The 17,658-nt window shown below is 43.1% G+C and overlaps 1 protein-coding gene across 1 annotated transcript in view; it reads right to left on the reverse strand.

Moving 5' to 3' along the window:
• Window positions 1-17,658, reverse strand: part of rerea (arginine-glutamic acid dipeptide (RE) repeats a) — a 126,408-nt gene that overhangs the window by 35,599 nt on the left and 73,151 nt on the right. Inside the window, 4 exon segments of the mRNA XM_048241607.1 lie at window positions 2,616-2,715; window positions 3,790-3,914; window positions 5,477-5,525; window positions 15,046-15,150. Of these exon segments, the coding sequence (XP_048097564.1) occupies window positions 2,616-2,715; window positions 3,790-3,914; window positions 5,477-5,525; window positions 15,046-15,150 (379 nt within the window).

The following is a 17,658-nucleotide window of genomic DNA, read 5'->3' on the forward strand; positions in this document are numbered from 1 at the left end:
ATTTCTCTTTCCACTCTGCAACTGGCACACACGGTGACGTGTCTGGCCCGTCAGGAATGTGCTGTTTGATTACAATCTCGGTGCCAGTCGTGCTTTTAATGTGGCATACGCAGCTGAGATATCAGAGAGAATTCCAGCGAGGAATGTGGATGTCTGCAAGGCAGCATTAATGTTTGTGCTCTGCTGATTTACATTGCAGATGTTCAGGCTCCCTGAGAATGTGGCGGTGCAAATGTATTCACAGTCTGCCACACCACAGGATCCACATTAATCGTATTTTAGGCATCCTGGGGTATGTAAGGTTTATTATACTTCCCCAATACACAGACACTGCGCAATGCACTAAGATGAAGTAGTTCAAACCCAGTGTTGTGTCCAAAGCATGCGTTTTCAGAAAAATCTCAAAGGCTCCTTCAGAAATAGTCTTTGCATCTGCACGGATAACAGCGCAACAGGCTTGTTCCCACACAAACAATTGCCAGCGCAGCAAATCCTTTGCTTGCAGATGCACAGAGTCAGAATAAAAAAAAAAAAAAAAAAAAAAGAAAACGACGATGTCGGGTCCTGCTAAAGCAATTTCCTTACAGCTCAACTCCCGAGTGATCCATTACAGAGCAAATGATTCTTCCTGGTGCCTGCGGTAGCCCAGCGAGGCCGCCGCTGCTGCTCCGTGGCTTCCTCCTCTCAAATACAGCACCACTCCTGGCTGTGACCAATTTAATTGGCCCACTTCTTTTTATGTGCATCTCGCTCTTTTCTACTGCATTTCACAGTCAAATTATTATGAGAGAAGGGGATGGAGGAGGAAGAAGGAAGCCATGTTTGAAGAAACAGGGGGGTGTTCCATGATTATCTTTTTTTTGCTGATTTGGATGACTAGAAACCAGGAGAGGGGGACTGGCGAGAGAGAGAGAGTGGATGTAAAACTTCAAAAGATGAACTTATTATTTCATATAGCTGCTGTGTGTGTGGCCATGTTTGTCGACTGGGGCTGTGGACGAGTGTTGTGCAGCAGCAGAGAACGGTATCAGGATTCTTGACACCCTTCTCGAGGCCGTATTTCATCGGCTTGCCGGATAAGGTGTTGATCACACGCCAGGCGACGAGCTCCTCTCTAAACAAAAGCACGCAGAAGCACGCAGCGGCTTTAACGCCAGCGTGTATATTAACTACCCTGCGGCCTGCCCAGAACAACACGAATCTACTTTTTCCCCTCCAGCTGAGGCATACCTTCAAGTAACACAATCATTGCGCAAGCCCCCTGCTCTTGAAACTTGATGAGTGTTTATGCCACACCTGTACGGACCCGTCAGGCTTCAAAGAAGGGGACAGAGTTATTTTTGACAAACCCTGGACTCAGCAACAGCCCCAGAGACCAACCCCCAGTGACCTACCTAATAAGGGCCTTTGAGCTATAAACCTGGATATTAATCTTTATATGAGCAACGTTATGCTAAAGTGATGAGTGGGTCAGCGCTGGGCCTTCTCCCATAAAAGAGCACATAACAATAACACAGGCAGCATCTTCAATTTACGATGATTACAGGAGACCGGGTCGGGCCTGTTATGCAAGCCATTAGCAGGCTCCAAGGGCCCTCTCTGCATACTGCATCTGACTTGCTAAAAGCAATTAACAGTAAATCCATCGCTGCAACACAGAGGCGGAGGAGGAATATTAACAGTAAAAAAAAAAAAAAAAAAAAGAAGAAATCTGCAGCGGCCAGATTTATGCTTTGGGGTTTGCCCGGGCTGATGATCACTTTCACAGTGAAAGGGGGAACAAATCGCTCCATGCCTCTCTGGCACGCGGGCGGTAAATCACACCTGCGGAAAGCCAAAGGAGGAGCTCTCTCTGAACAGTGGCGGATGGGCGGCCGCTGCCTTTTGTTACTGGAGGCGGACATTTTGAGATCCCTGGTGGAAAGACTACCGCATCTGTGGCGGGTTATTTCCTCAGCCCTGTCATTCCATTTTCAGAGGCGCCGTTTCTGAGGGAAGCCAGCAGAACTTTGAACCGACAAGCTCAAATTCAAGGCGCGTGTGTGTGTGTGGGGTGGGGGGCGTTTTTTGATTCTGCTGCTGCGGCTGTGGCTGCTTGTGACTTATCTGAATGTGGCACACATGAACTCCTCGGGTGGGGCTGGGTGAATACGGCTCGTTATATCTGTTGCCTGATATTTATTCATGTTTTCCGGGCAGGCAACACTAATTAGTAGCGCCTTTCATTTGCCTCCTGTGTCAAGAGGCGCATTCTGACACAGCAGACATCTGGTGCTTGTGTCTCTGCGACGGGGAGTGTGAGAGGCTGGGCGCTCATGATAGGAGGGCGACACTGTTTCCCCTCTTCCGACACCTCCTCCTCATCCAAGTCTGCCAGTTCCTATGAAGCACTGAGCACTGATTACTTTGCAGTGATTCCCCAGACAGTTTAAATCTGCGTGTGGGCTCAGATCTCCTCACACAGTTCTCGCCACTGTGTACTTCTTCAAAAAGAGACCCTTCTGCTGCTCTCTACCATGTTGTGTAGTGTAATTACTTTTGGTGAGTGATTTAGAAAGTACATTTTTGCCATTGTGAGTGTGTGTGTGTGTGTAGAATTTAGAAGTGCCTCTTACAGTGTTTAGCGCATTGAGTGTGGTGTCGTCTCTGGAAGCAGCTAGGCAGCCATCCTCTGTGGAACCTCCGTCACACATCCCCGCAAACGCTGCCATGCTCCTGTGCACACACAAACAGACACACCACATATGAATAAATTATAGTAATTTCCTGTGAATTAGCCGCATTGTGTATAAACCGCAGGACAGTGTTTTATCCAAGTAAATTTTTTTTAGCAAAATCAATGTATAAACAATGGCTAATAGTTGGGAAATTCTGGTAAAAGAGAGGTACACATACAACAACTTCAACAGTGACAAAAAAACAAAACAACTTCAAACAACGGAAACACTCTTAATTTAACAAGTACTGGCCCCAGCAGTGGCGCGACTTGCTGGGGCACCTGCACTGTACGCCGGCGACCCGGGTTCAATTCCCGTCCCGTGGTCCTTTCCGGATCCCACCCAGACTCTCTCTCTAACTCACTTCCTGTCAATCTTCACTATCCTATCTAATTAAAGGCATAAAAAGCCCAAAAAATATACAAGTACTAAAGCTTTAGCCACCTCAGATAGATAAGGATGGCTTCCTCTAGCACTCCCAACACATAAGGGCAGCTGAGACTGGACATTAGGGGTTTGGAATAGTAAGTTATAATAATTCAATACTAATATCCCTTTTTGGCCATTTTATAATGCATTGAATCATGGTAGAAGCTGTGCTACTACAGTAGCATAGTGTAGCATAGCATAGCACATAAGTTAGGCTACCATGGTATGCTATAGTATATAGTAGAATGTATGCTACCTTGTCACTGTTAATTCATTTAGAATGTTGCGATCCTAATTAACAGTGGATCTGAGACTGTTCTGTGTTTCTGTTTTGTGTAACACGTGTAGCCTACACAATGCAGAGAAATGAAAAGGATACCACAGAATTCACAGTCTAATGAATACCCCTCTGAGTTTGTAGAGACTTGTTGCAAGTGACATACAGGAAAGACCAGAGGCTATCCACCTTAAGCTCTCGATAATGCACCCTCAAAATAGCAGTGTTGCTACTGTAACATGCATAACCAGTTCGATCAACGATGTGAACAATCAGTTAACACTGTCGGTTGTTGGAATATTTCAATATTATTCATATGCATACCCCTAATGAACATCTGAAGCAGGTGGAGAAGGAGACACTCACCTGGCTGCCCTAAGGTACATGAGCAGATCACAGTCGTTGACCCCCGGCATCCACACCAACTCCTCTTTCTCAGTCACGGACTGGCCGCCAGGAGAGGGAAAGGGCTGCAGGTCTGGGAGCTTGGCCTGGTTTCAGAGGAAAGCAGCGAGCAGAGGTCAGACTACAGGCAGCCACACAAACACACACACGCGCACACTCAGTGTAATAAAAACAATGTCTCTACTGGCTCATACTTGCAATGCTTTTCTGAGTGACCTGGTTAGAGAGAAACACAAATCAGTGGGGATAAATATTGGAATGAAGCCTTTTAAATAATTCAGGCAAAAAAACAGTTGTTTGTGCGAAGGCTCTAGTGTTACACTTTGTTACTGTCTGTGTTATTGGTAAACAGATGTTCTCAGTGGAGAAGCTAACACTAACTATGGCTACTCAAGTGTGTGAGGGCCCGGCCAATTCTGGAATTGATTGTTGGCTGCCGTAAAGTCAAATTATAGATACTTTAATACATATTTATAATACTGTGAGTCTATAGTTCCGCATTACGTGTTTTACTCTTTTTACAAAGGTCATTGTTAACGGCAACCATTGCCCTCTTATCATGCTGTACCTACTCAATAATACAGTCATTACAGAGAACTGGTATCATCAGGACCAAACATGACCCTGTTCATGTATTTTACATTACTTTGGACAATGCAGCCACAAAGGCAACACTAAAGGAACAGTTAACTGGACCTGCACTTGTAAATCGATCCTTGGTTGAACTGAACGGCTTCAACGGAGGAACAAACATTGGAGAGTGAGGGATCCTATTCTTTGCTCCAGTCTAATCTATCCGAGTTCACACGTGGCTGTGCAGTTGGGTGCTGAATGATTGGTTCATGACGCGGGAGCTACTGGAAGTCGTTTCGGCAGAGTGCGCGTGATGTGCAACTCGGCTTTCTGTTTCATCCGCTCCCGTTGGAGCCGTCGACAGGGCCTGCCTGGCACTGTAATTATTCCACGCGAGAGCTGTGTGGGCTTCAAAAAATCGTCTGGCAGTAATTGCTGGTGCCGTTCCGCCTTTTATTTTTTCGTCGGGTCCATCTTTTGCCCTACCTCTCAACACAGAATGAAGATTTTTCTGGAAGGTTGGGTGGCCATGTTACATCTCATATCTGAGCAAGACCTGACATCTCTATTGCTGCTCTCTTTCTCTCTCTAGCTCTCCATTATTGAGAGGTCACACCAACTTATGGTTAGAGATTAAAGTTTGATTTGATATTGGTTATTCATATATACACATATGTGATGAAGATATTGTAACACAAACAGCCCCAAAGCATTAGCATTTTTGTGTTCTTTATGTGTGCTATCTTTTAATCTTTTTGAATATACTACGTATTGCTTATATTTATTCTCTCCATTGTGCATATTAAGAGTCTGTGGATAAGCTAAATGGGAGGTAGCACCGAACTATTCCTTTTAAACGCTGTATTTGAGAGGTGAGAAGAATTTTGCAGGAATTACTATGATGCACAGGTGGGACTGTCATCGTCTTGTCCAGTGTGTCTAGGCAGTTGACTGAGGTGTGTTGTGTGCCCTGTAATGCCTGTGATCTGAACAGGTTGAAAGTTACAGGTGGAGGGTTGTGGGCAGGTTTCGTGTGACATGTTTAGTATGGGTACTGTGAGGGGACACACTGTACCTGGTGGCTGGGACCTACTCGGATCTCCCCTTGTGTGCTGTTTAGCCGCCTGCAACACAAAAGAGGAGGGAACATATTGTGAGAAAACACAGAAACATTCAATCAAATAGATCAATCTCAGTACACCTCTGAATGATTTAGAGTCTAGTCTAGGAGATCAGTTTAGCATGTAATCATGGTAAGGAGATATCCATCTCAGTTTTAAATAGCGACTGCATGAAGCTGGTGAGATTATTAGGTGATACATCTGGTGATCATAACACAGCCTTATCCTCCTACTGAGCCCAACAGAAACAAATGTGTATTTTCTTTTGTTCCAGGGCCCAAGGCACACAAACACAAACAAACAAAACAACACTGACTTGTGGCACACTGAGGAGAACAAAGAGGCTGAAAGAGTGAGCTCCCGGCAAAGCCTCATTGTTTAGGCGGAGAGGTACAGTACACCACCTCACCCCACCAGCCACCCCCCCCCCCCACCTCCTCAAAGCGAGAGATGATGTGAGGGAGTAGCGGCAGGCACCGCTGAAATGGCTGCCGTGGCGAAAAAGAGAGCCGGTCGCCATGGCAACCACAATTTAATAACAGTGTTCCGATCTCCAGCTGCAGTGGATTAAAGAAAATGACAAGACTCCCCCTCTCCTCTCTTTTTTTATGCCCCCCTTTTCCAAAAAAGCCCCTTTCCGGTTGCCAGGGCAACGCAAGAATATTTTTCATATAGCCCCTGCATGCGAGAAAGCAGCCCAGAAACTGTCACGATGATTTGCATCCGGAGAAACTCTCACTCCATTCGCGGTGAGGTGGGGGTAGTAAAGGGGCTTGAGGTGGGGTGGGGGGTCAGGCTGAACCTGGCTGGAAACCGGAGAGGCTCTAGCTCAGCTTGCTTGCCTGCTTGTGTTTCAAGTCTTCAAATCATAAACCTCTCTTCTGACTATGTTTCATAAACACCAGTCTCCCCCCTACACTCCTACACAACCACATCCTCTGTGTGCAGGAACGGTCTGAAAGGAGAGGTCCATACGGCGGACAGATGCACAGGGCACAGAACAGGCTGAAATATTAAACAAATCTCCCCCATGAAAGAGAAATATGTTAGAAAATAAATGAAGTAGGCTGGGGATTAAGTAGCTCTTTCTTCAAAAAGCAAAGGGGGAGTTTCGCCATAACTTACAGGCAAACACTTAACACCGTTCTCAACTATGTATTTTCTTACTCCCGTGCAGATGGACAGCAACAGCGTTTGAAACAGTCTTGCCAAGAGCACATGCTGAGTGTAACGTGCAAAAACCAGGTGATCTCTCGACAATCCACTTTCAGCTGTGTGTCGAGTCCGCGAGACATGGCCTGGGAAGTGCAGCAGAGCTCCTGAACACGTCTGCTATAAAGATTTTGGCAGAGCCAGGGCGGAGAAACGACAGGCACTTGCACAGGAGATGGGGATCTATAGGCAGCCATAGCACAACCTTTACAAAAGTCTTGGCACTGAAACGTTTAGAGGGAATTCCTCCAAGCAAGATGGTCAGAAAGTGAGCAAAAACAGATGTACGAAATGTATGTGTACATCTATATAACATGAGATGCTGAATTTTTTGACTTTGTATTTTGAAAAACATCTCGGGGAGGAGTCGGTCATGTTTGTCATCCATCAAACAGCCATAAAATAAATAATATTATAAGCTATCCATCAGCCAACCCATCTGCAGAGACCAAATCTCTGTTCCACATTATTCAGCTGGCCACAAGTTTGCACATATCACCCAATAACATAAATTCCAGAATTCTGAACTTTTGCATGGTGGGCTATGGATATAACTTTGTTTCTTTGTTCAACAGAAAGGACACCCCATTGATGTCCTACTGAACAACATTTTATAACCCCAGAATTAAGAGTGCATAATCCAAATTTAACGGTGTATTGCATATTCCTAACAATATCACTTAACACTTTGTATACCCTCTTGTTCAATAACCTAAAAAATAAATTATGCCAAAAATGGAAGCTTAAGCACTACTACTACTACTACTACTACTACTACTACTACTACTACTACTACTACTACTACTACTACTACTAATAATAATAATAACAACAACAACAACAACAACAACAACAACAATAACAACAACAACAACGTCATATTAGATATAACAAGTAACTAGAATCTATACATCACAAATCTAACAAATGTCTTTATGCCAAGAACAATACAACACACAGACTTTGTTCTGTTGTAACAGTCTTTGCCTGTTGAACAGACAAGACTGTTCAACAGACAACACAGACAAACTTCATTCATAAAGTTGGCTATTCAACTGCACTTTATCTGATCCAGTGTGTGTGTGTGTGTGGGGATTGGTCAGTTTAGCCCCAAACCTTGTGTCCACAAGTCATTTTCCTTCATTGCAGCGCTCAGAGACTGGTAATGCTTTTATGGACTTATTGCACCATAAATAAGCATCTAAAACAGGACCCATGTTAAAATTAATTTCATGAGTGATACCTTACCATTTGACTTTCATCAGAAATCACATTAGAAATCCACAACTACAATACTGAAGAGGTTAACGTCTGAGTATAATGGATTTATTACTCTTACAAAGCTACAGTTTTATATTTATAACACAACACAGGATCAAAGTAACACAATAATGCTATAAATAATAAGTTGTGATCATGAAGTCATGAATTTACTTCATCCACAACTTTTCTAAAGCCCAATTAATTGTTTTTATTTTTCCCAAGTTCAAGTTGTTTATTTTGCTTTCCTCTGCTTGATATATTGTTCATAGTTTGTATTTGCCTATTTGTCACCAGTGTGCATCCTTACAATCCAAGGTAGATTAGGCATGCCCCACTAGGTCTTCTGTAGTAACTTGTCAGTTGTCACGACAGTTTTCTGAATGAAATGAGCATCCAATCCACCGCAAATACTCTGCACAGCATTTAACTCGACCACGAACAGTAATCAAGACAAACCCCGCCCCTTCCACCAATCTCATCCAATCCTCGCACGACTGTAACACTGTCATAACATTGCATAAATACATCGAAAGGTCCAAACTTTTCTTGATATTAATGCTAACGCAGACGCTACTTCATAAGGAATCATAGTGCTTCTGCACAATGAGCATAAACGTACACAAAGCTCCCAGACACCTCCAACGCCATGTCATCTCAATTGTAAACACGAGAACATAAAAGTACTGCAAAATGGAGTCCCTAATGCACAGCTTCTCTTTCTAATAAGGCAACAATAATAAGAACGTTGCTTCACCAACAATAGCCTACTAGTCGCTACACTGCCATGGCAGATGTGCATGCTGCGGTTACATATTTGAATTAACAAATTGTAGCCGCGCTGGAAAATGTAACGTTAGCCAGACGACTTCCTACAAGCCACTTCGCTAAAGGTTTATGATGTGTATTCTACAATGCCACTACACAGCGAATACCGATTATATTCCGTGCATGCTGGTGACATGCGTTCGCGATAACAATTGATGTCATTGACAAAGAAATAACGATACGCCGGCAAGAATAAAAACCACAAAGGTAAACACGTCAGCGAGTTCAGATGGAACAGAGACAGCAGCAAGTACAGCGCAGATTTACAGCTTAACAGGTGAAGCCGAATGTGCAAACCTACCTTCGCGGACTGAATAAGTCGTCCATGATGCAGACGAAGCTATTGCGTTTTTAAATTTGACAGTTTGTTGGCCAAGGTGGTTTACACAAACTCTCCTTTCGCACCTATTTCTAGGTACTCAAAATGGAGGCTCGGGCAATCGCTCGGTGAGATTTTCACTGAGCTTGTGCTGTGACCTCAGCCTTCACGCGCCGCGTACAGAGTTCCCGTTCCGACAGACACAACTGAGCATGTGCCACGACCTTACACACAGACACACGCTGGAAACGCAATCCATCTCCTCCGCACGTCTGCTCCATAAACAAGGCCGAGTCGCGAGGTTGCTGACGCCCCGTACAGCATACCAAACAAGCGGAGCGGGGAGGGAGGGAGACAGCCGGAGAGGGTGATAGACTGTGATTGAGTGGGGCCCCAGCAAAGGGGGCTCGCAATAGGCAACAGCGGAGATGTATCGCAGCGACTATGCAAGCCCCCAGATTTCTCAAGCCCTCTTTTCCCCCCTTTTCATGATTTCCAGGGGAAAATGGAAATCCTTTATTGTCACCTCACACTGACTGTTGTGCCAGCCCTCTATAATAGCTTTGCAGGGTTTATTTTCCTTAAGGGAGCACATCTTTACCAGCAGGAGTTTGCCTTCATTTCTGGTTGCCTTTCATTTATGGAATATAAAATTAGAGCCTATGCCAGCAAAAACATATCTGCAAATGTTCAATTAAAAAGATAAAGATTCTCCCATGTTGTATCATTTCAATATCTCACTTCTACATCAAGGGTGTCTAAACAAAAGAAACATTTGAACAACTCCAGTCTGAATAGGCTAGTCTTGTCTATGGTTTAAATGGGATTGGGACTTTTAATACAAATCTAAGTATATCTACTGAAAAGGTGGCTTTGTTCAAAATGTACATGTTTCGAGCACTTCTCTCATCAAGGTTGTATAAGTGTTCAGACTTGGGAAACAATACTGAAGGTGGATTGCAGAACAACTTGCTGTACTCTTGGAGAGCTTAACAAACACAGCATTGTACCCCAGTTCTCGGGGACAATTCCATACTAAAATGTTTGTATTGTAATTTGTAATTTTAACAACTTGCCAAGTGGTGCATTAGTTTCAGAGGGGAAAATGTTTGTCAACTCTGATAAACAGTGATAAGCAGTTAAAGTGCAGTATAATTATCTCCAAATGTTTATGCGCATACATACGTATGGGTCTGTAAACAGAAGGTTCAGAGGGAAAAAAACTGTAATTATACTATTTCATCTAGACTACATTCAATCACAATACAGATACACCCATATTGAACCACAGCTGCTTCAACCAGTTTTAAAAGGAGAGCTGTGTTTATTAATTATTTTGCTGCAACAAGCAAAGAAACAAAACTATGTTATAGCCTACTTCAGTAATACCATCTTTTTTTGTTTTGGAAAGCCCTGCAATGATACATCTGGTTGTAATAGAAAAATAAAGAGAAGTATAACAGGGCACAGATCATATACAATATTAATGGCCACTAATGGCTAATGCTTGACCACATCTGCAGGCAGCTAACAAAATACTGTGCTGGAAAACAACGTGGCGGTACATTTCAGCCTCCATGACACTCACTGACTCACACCAGCACGAACCCAGTGACCCTCAAAGTGTTTTAAATTTTTGGGAAATTTGCGTATTTGCCATCTACCCCAGAGTTAGATAGCTAAAACGAGCTGTAGGCTAACTGGAATAACCCACTTCCAGTAAATTATGCTAAGGTAGGCCAACAGTGTCAAACTGGGTTATTGCACACACAGAGAAGGGTATGTCTTATCTTATCTAACTTGTCTTGTCTTATCAAACTCTTGGGTAGATGGCAAAATAAGCTAATTTCTCAAAAAGTTGGCATCTTTCTTTCACAGCAGCATGTGTGGATATAGGCCATCACAAAACAGTAAAGTGCCACAAAAAATAAAGATAAGTTGATAAACAATGCTACTGCATTCTGGGAAGGACTATGCATCCTTAAATCTCCAAAGTGAGGCACCATCCCCAGACAAAAAGGTGAAAAGTATAGCATACACAAGTCACCCATAACTTGTACTTTGTAGGCACATTCATAGAATGTGACAGAATGACACAGCTGAGACCGCAAAGACATGGGACCTTTTTGTTATGTAAATATCAGACTGTCCCATTCACAACACTCTAGATTCATGTGGCTGTGCTTTCAGCTACCACATATATTTCATTAGTCCAGTGGTGCAGGTGTACATGTAGGGAATGTTGTAGGGAATATTTCACAAAGGAAGACTTTTTATGGGAATGAGCTCTAGCTCATGATGAACATAAACACATTTAAGCTATTTTGAAAGGGCTTGTTGAATGTCAAATCAGTTTGTAGTATTATGTTTATTCTAAAAATAAAGTTCTGAAAGGTTCTCACTAGGTCTTGTTCCAAGAGGCTGTTACATGTACCACAAGAAATGCGAAACGGCTGGATAAACAGGAGTTTGTATCCATTGGAAGGGAGACTATCACTGTACAAGCTTTGTTTTGTACGACAAATCATATCCTTTGACAATGAAATTGCAAGATATTACACAACCACAGAGAGAACCAAAATAGTCCAGCTATCAAATTCTTATGCAGCCCATTAAAGTATGTATATGGAGACAAGGGAATCCTACTCCCTAATGCAATGCATAGGGGTGAAATGATACATTGATATACGATTCAAAGCTCACTGTTCGGCCATCACCAAATAAGACTTGAAATCAAATTAGGATCTCAAACTCATTTATTTCACTCCTTGTGCAAAGCACAAAAGTAAAATATCTATCTCTTAAAAGAGTACTTTACAAACTACCTTCCTGAAAATTGGAAAAAATAAGAATAAACAGTGTTTCCCCTACAATGTATTCATCAGCGGCGCAGCGCCGCTCCTGGAATTCAAGCGCCACTGCAAAAAAAGTTGCCTAATTAAAAAAATAAATAAAAAATAGACGCAAGTGAACTTCAGGAACAGCTGCCGTTTGTTCAGGTTTCATGTCAACAAATAATAGTAGGCTAACTTTCAATGAAGGCGCAGTCAGGGATTCTACAGGAGATCACGCTTGTTTGTGTTTATGTTTAAGTTTATTAGCAGACGCAATTTTGTGCAAAAAAACGTAGCCTACATTATGTTAACCAAGGAACCAAATTAAACACGCCAGCGAGATAGCTCGCCCCTACCTTCAGCCTATTCCCAGATAAATTCCACGCATTGTTTTGTTTTTGTTTGTGATACAGGCAATGCTTTCAAGCCCTGTGTTGCTAACATACCTAGGCTGTGAAACTAAGGTCTAGCTAGCCTATTGGTGGGTTTAATTGAATTTGAGTAATAGGATACGCAATCATTTACATCTGAGATAGTTTTCTAATTCCTGTAGAGCTCACCAAAATTATAGATATGATACAAGACACTTGTATACACACTGCTATAATCCAAGATAGATTTTCTTCAAGTTTTTGAGCATTTATTTTACCAAATGACATGGGAAACATAATTAATTTCATTCACATATTCTTATGCACAATGCACAACAACGCTACTAAGTTAGCTTAAACCGTGAGAATCAAGCAAGTCTCACGGGTCGTCACGGCATTAAAGTGACAGGCACTCAATAAGACTTGCACAGCACTGTATAAACTATATAGACTTCTTTTTCATGTCATTACACTGTATTGTAATGGCATGAAAGAGAAGTCTATATAGTTTATACAGTGCTGTGCAAAAGTTAAGACACCCATGCCGAAATTGACTAAAGGGAGGAATAAAAAGGCTTCCTACGATCAACAGCACCGCTGCTGGAAAAATTTCTAGGGGAAACACTGATAAATCATGTCAAATCACATGTTAACAAATTGTGTCTTCTTCAACTTCTGAACACCTTATATTGCCATATATTTGACAATATTTGAACCATGAAATGACACGGTGCATTGTGATGGTTAGTATTGCATTTTTCTTTTTATCACAATATTAATCCAAATAATAACAACAATAATGAATGCAAATTGATAAAAAAATGCTCTTCAGTTATATCGGTTGGTGAATGAGCAGTAGCCTAATATTTCTTATTGAACATGCAAACCAACTTGCCTTCTATCTCACAGTTAATTTAAACCTCAAGTTCAAACATGCGACAAGACAAGCATTTCAAATGCAACTCATTGTCTGAAAACTTTTGCATAACACTACAGGACAACAACTGGCATCCATAAGCACACCGTGACCTGCACAGAACAGCTATCTGAGAGCAGGACTATCTTCTCTTGGTTGGCCATCTCCACTTCCGGTGATCTCACTATCTTGATTTGCACAGGGACACAAAAGAAAACATCCTTCCACAGACTAGGCCCAACGTCTCTCCATCGAGCCAGACGTCACACGGCACGGAGAGAAGGTATCTGTGTTCGTGACTTAGCACGAACCGGGGGCTGAGCCAGGAGCATATGTTTAGCATTAAGAGCTCCACTGCAGAGGCAAATGAAGTGAGAGAAAGCTGCAGAACGGGAAAAGTGAATTTATCAGCCAATATTTTCTGCCAAGGCAGAAATGTAAAATAATAAAAAACATTGGCGCGGGATGATACACAGCTAGGGAATGGGCGATGGATCCAAATAACCTCATTTCACTCTTGCAAGCGTCCGACCTAGCAGTCTATGTGGAGAGGAATTTCTGAAGGAAATGGTAATTCAATCCCCAAGCTAAGAAGCAATGGCCACCAGCCGAGGGGTTTTGTAACAAAGCTTACTGCAAAAAGTGCCGATCATCTCACCTTTACACTAGTATTAAAGAGAATGACTTATGAAGTGAAGGAAGTGTATGAGAGCGATAATGAGTGCGTGTGTGTGTGTTGTGGAGGAGAGAGCTTGTGAGTGTTGGGATCTCCATGTAGGGTCAGGCGCTGCGTGTGTTTATCTCGAGAGGCCAAGAACTTCTGCATTTTTTAAAGGCTGCTTTCAAACAGGTGTGGGTGATCCCAATTAAGCACTCTAGTGCCTTCCGCCAGATAATGCGCTGCGGACACAAGGTCTTTGAGAGACGGGGGTCCTCACACCTCACGCATAAGATGAAGAGTATGCTAAGCAACTTTTATGCAAGTGCAACTAAATCCAACAAAAGCATTTGAGTATACTACCTAACACCCACTACTTTACCAACACCCACTACTTTTCTCTATGATCAATGACATGAACTGAAGAAAGTGCACAACATTCATTTCAACAGACACTCCACAAATGACAATAAGAAAGGTTCTAAACCAAAAAAGGCTGGGTGACCCACTGGTGTGCAAGCACAATATAGAAGACTCCTTGACATCACCATAGCAATGAATGAAAGAAACAGTAACAGACAAATAGCAGCGAACAGAGCGGATTATTTTTTTCCCCCACTGTGGTTTTTGATGACACAAAGCCATTTCATGGAGGGAAGCAAATAAAGGATCACTGGGGATCATTTATCACTGACTCACACAGTGCAAAGCTGCAGGTCCACTCCTCACGAGGCAACAATGGTCCAGCGCTTTATGTCACCGAGCAAAACTGCTGATGTCGAGTGTGTTGGACTACGGGTCAGAGGAGGGGTTGGCCGCAGTGTGTTTTTACAACCTCCACGACAACCTGCCACCTCCCCCCCAGGTCAGAGGAACAGCCATTCACGCTCTGCAGTCGGGCCTCACGTGACCGTGATAAGATTATCCTGCAGTTGCTTGGAGGGAGAGAGGGGCTGGGGCTTTGGGGGAAATGCTCAACAATGTATGCACAAACCAGGCATGTGATGGCGCACAAACCAGGCATGTGATCACACACAACAAGCCTTGCTGGGACATCGCCGGGGGCTGGCCAAAAGTGGGGATACAGGGATGGTTGGAGGAAGGAGGGGTGGGGTCAGTCCTTACCTTGTCTCTGGGTTGTATCCCAAGATATAGAAGAAGGAGTCGATGCGGGCTTTGAACTCCCTGGCGGCGAATATGTCGGAGAAGTGGGTGATGTTACACTTTCCCCTGTACCCAAACAACAACAAAATATAGGTTAGCTCGGGAGAAAAAAAAATAAAAAAAATCAATGTCAATGTTATGTTTGGTCTTGTGGTCGTCTGAAAGAACACTACTGAAAACTGTAGTGGGAGGTGTGTGGGTGTTATTGTTGTGTGTGTGTGTCTGTCTCTGTGTGTTTGAAGTGGAGGAACAGGAGAGAAGCTGTCTCTCTCGCCGTCATCAACACCAGCAGCAGGTCTCCAGTCTCCTCCAACTTTCATTCCTCTCCAGGTAGATAGCTCCAGCTCAAGCCCCAAATAAAAGATGAATGCTAGCACTACACACACACACACACACACAGCACGGCTACATCTTGATAGCATTTTATATTCTGATACATTTTCGTTCTCTGCACTACCTCTCTGTTCTCTCTCCCTTTCCTGCTCGTTTTTCTTCTCGAGTGTCTGAGCCTATCAAAATAATAGGCATCACAGTGGCCCGGGAGCCCTACTGAGACACAATACACCTCGCCGCCTCCGCCAGATAAAAGGCGTGCGTGGGTCCGACACCGCCATTACGGCATCCCACTGGAATTCGGCAAAGTTGATCTAAAGCCCTGTAATAAGTCAAATCAAAGGGGGGGCCTTGGCGGCGGCAGAGGTTGCAGCTAATTTGCCCTGAAATCAGCGGGTCCTGGGATGTGGCTTTGTGCACGGCTGCCGCCGCTGCCTCTGCTGCAGAGCTTCCAGATGGTTTGTGTTAAGGAAGGCGAGAGGGAGGGAGAGAGAGAGAAGGAGGCAGGAAAAGAAAGATGTAGAATGAAAAAAAAGACTTATAAAGGAGAGAAAACAAGAGGATATCTGGTTTCAAGATCCAGACAATAACTGAGCTGGTCTTCCATTCCTTATTTTGGAGTCGGGGAAAAAAGGAGCCCTAGATAAGAGACTGTCTGCGTGGGGAGGGGGTAACTTGTTGCTGCAGACATAAAGATCACCCAATGGATTTCCCTGCTGGCTTTACAGCTGCCATCACTATAGCTAACAACTCAGCTATCAGAATAATAGAACAGAGACTGTTCCATACTCAGAGAGGCATCTGTAGTACCTTGGATCACACCTACAAATCCAAACATGTAGCATACTTGAACACATATTTGCATGGAGAAATGTACAAACAGAAGCAAAAAGGCAAAGCTGAGCTTCATAAAACTAAGTCAACACACTTTGACTCTGTCCACACAGTGAGTGAATGCACACCTGTGTGTGTGTGTGTGTGTGTGTGTGCGCATGTATGTATGTATGCAGGGATTAAAGTGAAAAAAAAAAAATGTTTGACTGAACTTTTTTCAGGCCATAAGTCATACGTTGTTCATATCTACCTATAGAGATAGCACCCCTTTTGCGGTCGCGACCTATTGGTTTTTAATGTACAAAAAGATGCAAACAGCAAAGTAAAGGGAGTATTAGCTTTATTCACATAACGGCCATTGTTTTAAACCAAAACGAGGCTACAGGGTACACTTACTATATAATTAATGCCACCTACAGGTGAATGCATAGAACATAACAATCCTATGGTTTGTGTACCCTGTAGCCTCGTTTTAGCCGCCAATGGCCGCCATGTGAATAAGGAGAATTGAGAGTGTTCTTGATTGAGATTGAGTTTTCCTGATGAACAAAAATATATTTTAGTACCATCCCTGGCCATTGCTAATTAGCCATTGCTGTTCTTTTCTACTGCAGCAATATTGTAGGCGTTATAAGGCTTTAACACACTCTTATTTAATTACTTCAGGCCAAAAGTGTTTAAAGGGGAGATTTTTTTCTTGTTAATATGCAATTTGTTTAAAGTTTGCAAGACTTCCCATTTCCTCATCAAAGTAACAAATCAGAACATTCTAGATATTGTTCATATTTCCATTGTTGCCTCATCCGCATTTTATGAAAACATGGTAATTTTGAGTTTTACAGACAACTCAGTTTTCCAATGAGCAGCAATACTGTGTGTGCTCATGCAGGAGGTCTGCGCATTTGATAATGACAATCTGGAGACGGTGCTTTTGTCTTCAGCAACAGATTGTATAAGGTTGACAAGAGGTTGCGATATGGTGAGGGACAGGTCGGGGGCGCTTATGAAAGAACATGCGTAGCCTACTTTCTAAACATAAAACGGTCAGCCATAGATAAACGTAGCCTACCTCTGTCGTGGTGGCTAGTTGCACCAGGTAGGGAAGATGTCCTGAAGTGCACCTAACGTTAACCTTATGGCGGTCTTCTGATTGGTGGTGCTAAAAACGTTTTCCTATTGCATCCATAAACAATTTTCTTGCAGCGAACCGCACAAAAGCAAACCCCTGGCACTTTAATTTCTTTACACCATGGCTTATTAGTTCTCCCCCGTTTCCAACAGCTGCCCATCTCCATTTATTTTTTAACTTTTGACACCTGCCTTCCTTTAGCAACAACGCATCCATGACAGCTAGTGGCCTTGCCAAATAGACGCACACAAATCATGACGCTAATATGCAAGGTTCTG

Source organism: Alosa alosa, chromosome 4, assembly GCF_017589495.1.
Source record: "Alosa alosa isolate M-15738 ecotype Scorff River chromosome 4, AALO_Geno_1.1, whole genome shotgun sequence".
Classification (NCBI taxonomy): domain Eukaryota; kingdom Metazoa; phylum Chordata; class Actinopteri; order Clupeiformes; family Clupeidae; genus Alosa; species Alosa alosa.